The sequence below is a fragment of the Chelonoidis abingdonii genome, chromosome 11, assembly GCF_003597395.2.
Source record: "Chelonoidis abingdonii isolate Lonesome George chromosome 11, CheloAbing_2.0, whole genome shotgun sequence".
Taxonomy (NCBI): domain Eukaryota; kingdom Metazoa; phylum Chordata; order Testudines; family Testudinidae; genus Chelonoidis; species Chelonoidis abingdonii.
Window position 1 is genome coordinate 20,667,802 of NC_133779.1, and position 9,844 is coordinate 20,677,645.

Genomic DNA, 9,844 nt, shown 5'->3' on the forward strand with positions numbered 1-9,844 from the left:
AAGATACTAAACGCCCATTAATGGCCCCCACTTTGCACAGTTACAATAGGACCTCAGAGTCCTAGTTCATATTCCTAGTCCCAGATACAGGAGTGGCACATTCACACCAACAGGATGACCACACTCAGCAGATTACAAGCTCTGTAATGATACCTCCCAAGAGACCTTTTGCACGAAGCATGTTCCAGTTACATTATATTCACGCTCTAGCATATTTTCATACAATCATACGGAGCGCAACGTCACACCCCCTTCTATCTATCTGTCTGTCCCCACTCACCCCCTCTATCTATCTATCTATCCATCCGCACCCACCCCCTCTATCTATCTAGCTATCCCCACACTCCCCCTCCCCTCTGTCCATCCCTCTCTGCTCTGGCTAGCGGATGTTTTGCTGGAGGATAACAGCCATTCTACTGCTGCTGGATGGTGTCATTCCCCAGGGATGCCTGGCGGAGAGCTCTGCACCAGGGAGATGAGTCTGAATCCTGGTGCCGATGGTGCGTCGCTCCCAGACACTCTCCCGGTGACGCTCTCTGAGCTGTGACCCCAGCCCAGCCGCTGGCCCAGGGCAAAGGCCACGACGGGGGCGCCGGCCTTGGTAAGCAGCACGATGAGGCCGATGAGGACGAGGCAAACGGTGTTGATGCGTCGGGGGTAGGTTCTCCTCGCACCCCCCACACCAGTTGTGACCATTTCTGGGTGCCACGTGCTGTTGGTGGGGCTGGGAGCTTCCCGCCCTGGGGAGGGAGCAGGGGACAGCAGGTGAGTCCGGGCTCCCCTGGCAAACTCTGTCCCCCCAAACCCACCCACTCCCCTGCTCGAAGGGTGCAGTGACCTCTTACCCCCCAGCCCTCTGGATATGGGGGGTCTCTGCTTCCCTTTATGGCCCCCAAGATATGGGAGACTCTACTTCCTCCTACAGCCCCCTGGATATGGGGGGATCCTGCTTCCTCCCACATCCCATATGGATATGGGTGACCCCCCCCTTCCCCATGGATGTGGGGATCTGTGCCTGGTAACAGCTCTCTCTCTGCCCCCCGCCGCAGTATCCCGGTGTCCCCCATGGCTCCTCCCCCCTCACCTGTCACCGTGAGCTGGGTCCCAGGGTCACTGCGCCATTGCACCCATTGGCCGTCTTGCTTCTTCACCCTGACGTGGCAGACGTACTCGCTGGTGTCCGACTCCCGCAGCCGGTCGATGCGGATCGAGGCCGTTCGGCTCCCCCACGGGTCCCCGACCAGGGCGATGCGGCCCCTGAAATCCGGGTGGGTGAACCGCTCGGTGTGATTGTAGATAAACTGGCCAAAGAGCCCCCGTCTCCAGTAAACCCGGAGGTCCCACAGCGGCTCGATCTCGTCAGGGTAGGTAAAGGCGCAGGGCAGGGTGACGGAGCCCCCGACCGGCGCTGACAGGGACACAGGCTGGATTATCGTGTACCAGGGATCCTGGGCAGCCTCTGCAAAGAGCCCCAGAGACACAATCCTGTCACCGCAGCCGGCCCCGGGGTCCCACCCGCAGCCAGTGGGGCACAAACACCCCCCAGCCCCCTTCCAGCACCCCAGCACCCACACTGCACAAGCCAGCCCAGCCCCAGGCCCCTGCCCCATTCTCCTGCCCCATCAAGCCCCTCCCCGTGCCCCCTCCCCATCCCCTTTCACCCCGCTGCAGCCAGCCCCTCCCTGTGCCCCTGCCCCATTCCCCTGCCCCTGCCAGCTGCTCCCAGTGTCCCGGCCCCATTCCCCTGCCCCTCCTCCCTCCCTGTCCCTCCATCACCCCCTGCTCTTCGGGTCTCGCCAGTGACAAGGGGGTTGCGCCCCAGTTCTGTGCACTCCCGTGTCATGCCCCAGGGCTCACCCCCCACCAGGAACAGCAGCAGCAGCAGCTCCTGGCTCATGGCCCCACTGGTTCTGCTCCCCCCACCCCCAGCCCTTCTTATTTGAGGAAGCTGGTGACACCTTGGCCCTTCCTGTGTGAAATCCCCCCCGCCCCCTGCAGCCCTGGGCCAATGAGACACTACATGGGGGGGAGAAGAGGTTAGCAGGGGTCAGGACTCCTGGGTTCTCTACCTGGTGCTGGGAGGGGAGAGGGGGCTGGTGGGTTAGAGCAGGGGAGGCTGGAAGCCAGGACTCCTGGGTTCTCTTCCTGGTGCTGGGTGGGGAGCGGGGTCAGGTGGTTAGAGGAGGAGGGGTAGGTTGGGGGGCCAACGGGGGGCAGAAGCTGGGTCTGACTGGGTCAGAGGGTTGGGGGACAGGCTGGGGGTGGGGTAGGGGAAGGGCCAGGTCACCATCACTGCCTGGTTACTGGGGCCTGCTGCCCGGTGAGGTTTGGTTTCACATCAGTGCACAAGTGCTAGTGACCCTGCAGTGGCCCGTGTGCCGGTGGGTGGCCAGGACCCCGGTGTGATCGCTGAGCCCTGCCCCAGATTTGCAGGGGTCCCCAGACCGCCTCTCCCTATGGGGGGGGATACCCTGGCCCAGAGACGCGGGTTCCTCTGCGGGTCCTGCTGGGACGTGGGAAAAGGGGAACTGGGGCAGCTAATTATAGTGCAGCTTGGCACCCCGCCCCCCCGGTCACCTCCCCCACAGCTCCAGTGTCCCTTCCTCCCTCCCCCACAGCGCCAGCGTCCCTTTTGCCCCCCGGTTCCCTCCCCCACAGCTCCGGCATCCCTCCTTCCCCGAGTTCCCATGTCCCCTGCAGCCCCCCACCCAATTATGCAGGCCCCAGCGATTCCCCCATGTCCTCCACTCCCTGTGCCCTACGTGCCCCCTGCAGCCCCCATCCCCTGAATGACGCCTGGCCCTGCACCCCAGGGCCCACCCTGGCTGTGGGGGCCGGGGGCAGCTGGGAAGCTCCCATCATGGGGCTGGTGGTGGAAGGGAAGTGACTACGACGCTGGTCTGCTGTGTGCCCAATTGCCCAATTTCTCCCCCCGCCCCGCACCCGCCTCCCTCGGTTTCCTCCTCGCGGTATTGCAACCGGCTCCTGCGTCCTGTTTTCCAGCTTGCGTCCGGCCCCCGCCCTGGTCAGGGGGTGCTGGGTGGGGTGGCCAGAGCTCCGGGGAGCCAGAGGCCCAGCCCCGTGCGCCCAGAGATGCTGCTGCCACCGGGACACCCAGCCCTGCTGCTCCTGGCAGGGATCCTGCTTGGAGGTGGGTGTGCTCGGCCGGTGCCGAATCCCCAGGGCAGGGGCCCATCTGCCCCAGCCTCCCCAGGGGCCCGTCTCCCCCGGCCTCCCGGCTTCCCCAGGGACCCATCGTCCCTGGCCTCCCGGCTTCCCCAGGGCCCATCTCCCCCGGCCTCCCGCCTTCCCCAGGGACCCTTCTCCCCCGGCCTCCCGCCTTCCCCAGGGACCCGTCTCCCCCGGCCTCCCAGCTTCCCCAGGGCCCATCTCCCCCAGCCTCCCGCCTTCCCCAGGGACCCATCACCCTCGGCCTCCCGCCTTCCCCAGGGCCCATCTCCCCCGGCGTCCCAGCTTCCCCAGGGCCCATCACCCCTGGCCTCCCGCCCTCCCCAGGAGCCCATCACCTCCAGCCTCCCGGCTTCCCCAGGGCCCCGTCTCCCCCTGCCTCCCGGCTTCCCCAGGGGACCCATCACCCCTGGCCTCCCGCCCTCCCCATGAGCCCATCACCTCCGGCCTCCCGGCTTCCCCAGGGACCCATCACCTCCGGCCTCTCGGCCTCCCCAGGGGCCCGTCTCCCCTGGCGTCTTGTCCCCCAGTAGAAGGGGCAAGCTGGGCCTGGCTCTGATCCGGGACACAGCCCAGCTCCGGCTGCTTGAGAGGAAGCCCTGCGAAGAGGATGTGACCTGGTTCCTGGGGAAATGCCTGGCATGATGGGCACCCAGTTTCGGTTCCCAGGCACGACAGGATACCAATAACTACTAATAAACCCACCTGCCCTATTGCCCGGGTCGGGGGGTCCCCTCTGCACCCCGCTGGCTGCCCTATTGCCCAGGTCGGGGGGTCCTCTGTGCGCCCCGCTGGCTGCGGGTGGGACCCTGGGGCTGGCCGTGGTGACAGGATTGTGTCTCTGGGGCTCTTTGCAGCGGCTGCCCAGGATCCCCGGTACCAGATAACCCAGCCCGAGTCCCTGTCAGCGCCGGCCTGGGGCTCTGTCACCCTGCCCTGCGCCTTTACCTACCCCGACGAGATCGAGCTGCTGCGGGACCTCCGGGTTTACTGGAGACGAGGGTTCCATGGCCAGTTTATCTACAATCACACCGAGCGGTTCACCCACCCGGATTTCAGGGGCCGCATCACCCTGGTCGGGGACCCGCGGGGGAGCCGAACGGCCTCGATCCGCATTGACCGGCTGCGGGAGTCGGACGCCAGCGAGTACGTCTGCCACATCAGGGTGCAGAAGAAGGACTACAAATGGGAGCAATGGCGCGGTAACCCTGGGACCAAACTCACGGTGACAGGTGCTCCCCATTGCCCTGGCTTCCCCCATGTCTCCTGCTTCTACCCCCAGCTTCACACCCTCCTGTGCCCTGACAAATCCCACCTCCACCCCCAGCCCTGAGACCCTCGATGTGTTTCTGGCTCCCTGAGCACTGCACCCCGAATCCACAGCACCCCAGGGGGGGAGCTCAGGGGCACCCCCACCGAGATCCCTTCCCATCCCCAGCTGTGTCCTCGGCCCATCCGCCTGGGTGTCCCCTTTTCTGGATCAGTCTCTGGCCCCATCCCACAGCAGCGGGGCATATCGGTGAGTGCCAGAACGAGTGTCAGTTGTGCGGCAGTGAATGTGCAAGGATGCACACATGAATGTGAGTGTGCAAACACGCATGTTCCAAAATAAGCGTGTGTCTGACAGTGCAGGGCCGAAGGTGTCTGAGTGTGGGAAGCACAAGCATGTGAGTGTGTATGTGAGCACACGTGTGTCCATGGTGCAGTGTCTCCTAGGGAGGGCCTGGTGTCCACAGACATGCTGCACACGCTCACACACCTGGGATGGGTGTTGAATGTGTGAGAGCCAGAGCGTGTGTGTGTGAGCGTGTGCCCGTGGCTGTGCACACACGTGGGCGAGGGGCCACACCTTGACCTAACGCCCCGCCTTGATCTCGCTCCCAGCCCAAGCCTCTACGACCCACGTCCCCTCCACGGAGCAGGCGACAATCTCAGCCACGATGCAGCAGCCAGCTGGGCCGGGGGCAGCCCCGGTGATTGGGGGGGCACTGGCGGGGGCCGTCCTGCTGGCCGGGATAATCGGGCTGGCTGTGTACGGAGCCCGGAAGAGAACAGGTACTGGCACCCCTGGGGGAGCGGCTAGAGGGGGGGACACACACCACCAGGGCATCCAGCCCCTCATTGGTCAGCCCCAAGGGAGCTGCCGGGTACCCACGCAAAGCATTGTGGGAAATTCCCTGGGCGCTGCAGGGATGGGAGCAGCGAGAGGAGCCAAACCCTGAGCCAGGCATGTCTGGCACGTGTGTGTATCCTGCTTGGAGTGTGACATGGGCCGTAAGGTGTGATCCTAACCAGAATGCACTGCTCCTGCTGCGGCATCATGGGATACAAAGCGTGACTGTCTCTCCATCCATCCACCCCCTCTATCTATCTAGCCCCAGCCACCCCCTCTATCTATCCATTCCAATCCACCCCCTCTATCTATCTATCCCCAGCCACCCCTTTTATCTATCTATCCCCTCTATCTATCCATCCCCACCCACCCCCTCTATCTATCCATCTATCTATCCCCATCACCCCCTCTATCTATCTATCTATCCCCAGCCACCCCCTCTATCTATCCATCCCCATCCACCCCCTCTGTCTATCTATCTATCTATCTATCCATCCCCAGCCACCCCCTCTATCTATCCCCACCCACTCCCTCTATCTATCTATCCCCACTGACCCCCTCTATCCATCCATCCCCACCCACCTCCTCTATCCATCTATCCCCAGTCACTCCCTTTACCTATCTATCCCCTCACCCCCTCTATCTATCCATCTATCTATCTCCATCCACCCCCTCTATCCATCTATCCCCATCACCCCCTCTATCTATCTATCCCCATCCACCCCCTCTATCTATCTATCCCCAGCCACCCCCTTTATCTATCTATCTATCCCCTCTATCTATCTATCCATCCCCACCCACTCCTTCTATCTATCTATCTANCCCCGCTCAGTTCAGTTCCGAAGGGGGGAGAGATGTGATGGAGCAGGGAGTGGGGAGGATTGACCTGGGGATGTTGCGGGGGAGTTTTACTGGGACTGTCTGCATTGGTGCTGGATGGTGGTGGGATATCAGGGGGTGACTTCACTTGAGGGATGATACTTGAGCCTGTAAACTGAGCCAGGAGGGGGCTGGGGCCAGGTGACCCCTTCTGTCCAGGAAACTGGACAAAGGCTGGGGGAGGAGCCAGGGGGTGTAGCTGGGGGGAAACGCTGGAGGGGGTTTCAGTTGGGGGCTGGCTGGGGAAGCAGAGGGGCCCCCAGGCTGGGGTCTGGGCTCCCTGGCCCCCAAGATGGACCTGACTGAGGGGTCCTGTTCTCTGTACCTACAAGCTCTGCTTGGGACTGTGTTCCTGTTGGTTAACAAACCTTCTGTGTTACTGGCTGGCTGAGAGTCCTGGTGAATCGCAGGAAGTGGGGGGTGCAGGGCCCTGACCACCCCACACTCCATGACATAGGTGCCAACTTTTTCACCACTGGTGGGTACCTGCACCCCCCCGACCCCTTTCCCTGCCCTGAATGCACCCCATCTCCCCCCGGCCCTGCCCCCATTCCAACCCCATCCCCAAAGTCCCTGCTCTAACTTCCCCTTCCCTCCCCCTATTGGATCCCTTCCCCAAATCCCTGCCCCGGTCCAAGCTCTTCCCTCAGCGTGCCACGTTCCCCCTCCTCCCCCCTCCCTCCCTGCCCTGCAAATCAGCTGTTTCACGGCGCAAGTGCTGGGAGGGAGCGGGGAGAAGCAGGATGCGGCGACACGCTCACGGAGGAGGCACAGCTGAGTTAGAGCTGGGGGGCAGAGTCACACGGAACTGCCGGTGCCAGCCCCGGAGCACCCACGGAGTTGGCGCCTATGCTCCGTGACAACTTGCTGAGCAGTTTTTGGTTAAAGCCTGCAGCTTTGGGGGCCTGGTCCAGGCCCTGGGTCTGTGCTGCAGCAGGCTGGCGTGTCTGGCTCCACAAGGCAGGGTGCTGGAGTCCCAGGCTGGCAGGGAAAGCGGGCTCAGAGTCAGCACGTCAGGTGACAGTCCCAAGGGGGTGTCTGTGGTTGAACCCGTCACCCTCCCTTTTCTATCTTCTCCCCACTTGCTGCAAAGCTCTTGTGCTGAGCTGGGTCAAACAGTTCCCATCGGGCAGTGCTGTCCCTCAGAGGTGTCTGCTGTACACAGGCTCCGGGGTAGTGCTTGGGCTTGTGTGAATTGCCCCAGTCAGCCTCTAACACTGTTTGGCCTCTTTACGGTTCTACCTGAAAGGCTGCTTGTGGGCGTGTTCAACCTCACAACATGTTTCAGTGACACACACAGAGCCAAACTTCGTAACTTCACACACGGCGATAGCACAGACAAGACAAGGAGATACTACAGTCTAGCAGATCAAAACTTTTAGATCGATACCGCACAAGGCAGGCTTTGTACAAAACACATCCTCATTACATGATAGTCGTGAATATTGGTGTGTCAGGGGTCACCTCCCCCCTCCAGCCACCCCATCTATCTATCGTCTATCTGTCCCCATCCACCTCTCTATCTATCTATCCATCCCCACCTACCCCTCTATCTATCTATCCATCCCCACCTACCCCCTCTATCTATCTACCTATCCATCCCCATCCACCCCCTCTATCTATCTATCCATCCCCATCCAACCCCTCTATCTATCTATCTATCCATCCCCATCCACCCCTCTATCTATCCATCTATCCTCATCCACCCCCTCTATCTATCCATCCCCATCCACCCCCTCTATCTATCTATCCATCCCCATCCACCCCCTCTATCTATCTATCCATCCCCATCCACCCCCTCTATCTATCTATCTATCCATCCCCACCTACCCCTTCTATCTATCTATCTACCCATCCCCATCCACCCCCTCTATCTATCTATCTATCTATCTATCTATCTATCTATCTATCTATCTATTCCCAGACACCCCCTATCTCCCTGAGCCCCCCACGCTCTGCCCCTGGCGTTGCCCCCCCATGGGGTGTACCTGGGGGCTATTAATTCCTCTCCCTTCCTTTCAGGCGGTCGGCAGAAGGACCCCTCGGCCCGGTGAGTCTCCCCTTTCTGCTCCCTGCTGCCCACCAATCCAAGGGGCCTGATCCCGCACCCAAGGGGGCTGCAGAAGGGCCAGATCCAGAGCTGTGGAGCCCCATATGTAGGGGTCTCTGGACAGCTGGAACCTCCAGCCCCTGGCCTGGGACCCCAGATAAAAATAAAGGGTGCAGGGGGGGCTCCTGTAGGGGGCCTATATGCCCTCTTGGGGGGCTGAATTAGCCCCTCTGAGCCCTGTGCCCCCTGATTTACAACCCCCCATTGCCTGTGCCCCATGTGAGGCAGCAGCCTCCAGCCCCCCTGCAGGGGATTGCCCCAGTCCTCAGCAGCTGTGCCCATCCCCCTGGCATCAGGCCTGCAGCCGAGCAGCACCAGCCCCAGTGGCTCCCCACTCATCCCCCCTAGCTGCCAGCCAGTGCCGATGGGGGTGGGGGGCAGGGCCCACTCGGCCCAGGCCCCCCAGCAGTGACTATCCGTGGGTCTGTCTTGCAGGAGGGCGCATGGCCAGTCGCAGGCTGAAGGCGGAGGCGAGTACATGGAGATCAGGGTGGGAGGTGAGAGCCCCCGGGGCGCCCCTGAAGTGCACCCGTCCCCTTCTTCTGTCCTTCCCCCCCTCCTCTCTGCCCATCCCCCTCCATCTGCCCCAAACCCTCTATCAGTCCCCCTCCATCCATCCACCCCGTCCCTCCCCACCGTGCCCCCCTCTATCCACACCCTTCCTTCTGCCAATCCCCTCCACCTCTATCTGTCCCATCCCCTCTGCCTGTCCCCCTCTATCCATCCCCCTCCATTTGCCCCGTCCCCTCTGTCTGTCCCCTCTGTCCGTCCCCCTCCATCTGTCCCAAACCCTCTATCCATCCCCCTCCATCCATCCCCCTGTCCCTTCTGCCCGTCCCTCCTCACCGCGCCCCCCTCTATCCACACCATCCCTTGGGCCAATCCCCTCCACCTCTATCTGTCCCATCCCCTCTGCCTGTCCCCCTCTAGCCATCCCCCTCCATCTGCCCCATCCCCTCTGCCTGTCCCCCTCTAGCCATCCTTCTCCATCTGCCCCATCCACCTCTATCTGTCCCTCTCCCTCTGCCTGTCCCCCTCCTTCTGCCCCGTCCCCTCTGTCCGTCCCTTCTGCCCATCCCCCTTCATCTGCCTGTCCCCCTCTATCTGTCCCGTCCCATCCCCTCTATCCATCCCCCTCCATCTGTCCCATCCCCTCTGCCTGTCCCCCTCTATCCGTCCCCCTCCATCTGCCCCATCCCCTCTGTCCATCCCCCTCCATCTGCCCCAAATCCTCTATCCATCCCCCTCCATCCACCCACCCCGTCCCTCCTCACCGCGCCCCCCTCTATCCACACCGTTCCTTCTGCCAATCCCCTCCACCTCTATCTGCCCCATCTCCCTCTATGCTCGTCCCCCTCCATCCATCCCCCTCTATCCGCCCCATCCCCTCTGCCTCTGCCTGTCCCTCCCCAGCCCGTCTGACTGTCCCCCTCTATCCGTCCCCCTCCGTCTATCTACCAGTCCCCCTCCTACCTGACTCCATCCCTGTTCCTCCACCCACCCCTTCTATCCTTCCACCTCAGGCCCCCTGCCCTGCCCTCTCCCTCTCTCCG

General features: G+C 62.3%; 2 protein-coding genes across 3 annotated transcripts in view; one reads left to right on the forward strand and one right to left on the reverse strand.

Annotated features, from left to right (window-relative positions):
• Positions 1-353: 353 nt before the first annotated feature.
• On the reverse strand, positions 354-1,843 carry LOC116817065 (paired immunoglobulin-like type 2 receptor beta). Its single transcript, XM_075070610.1, has 3 exons — positions 1,777-1,843; positions 1,085-1,459; positions 354-740 (listed from the first exon to the last, which is right to left on the reverse strand). The coding sequence occupies exons 1-3, from the start codon at positions 1,841-1,843 to the stop codon at positions 433-435; spliced, it is 750 nt and encodes a 249-aa protein (XP_074926711.1). The 3' UTR covers positions 354-432.
• Positions 1,844-2,978: 1,135 nt separating this feature from the next.
• The window catches only part of LOC116817070 (2-acylglycerol O-acyltransferase 2-B-like), a 17,020-nt gene continuing 10,154 nt past the window's right edge, over positions 2,979-9,844 (forward strand). The window contains exons 1-5 of one of the 2 annotated variants that reach the window (XM_032766832.2): positions 2,979-3,151; positions 4,047-4,421; positions 5,074-5,244; positions 8,204-8,231; positions 8,727-8,788. In XM_032766832.2, the coding sequence (XP_032622723.1) occupies positions 3,094-3,151; positions 4,047-4,421; positions 5,074-5,244; positions 8,204-8,231; positions 8,727-8,788 (694 nt within the window). In that variant the 5' untranslated portion in view covers positions 2,979-3,093. The remainder of the gene's footprint in view (positions 3,152-4,046; positions 4,422-5,073; positions 5,245-8,203; positions 8,232-8,726; positions 8,789-9,844) is intronic. The other variant, XM_032766833.2, reaches the window with a different exon arrangement.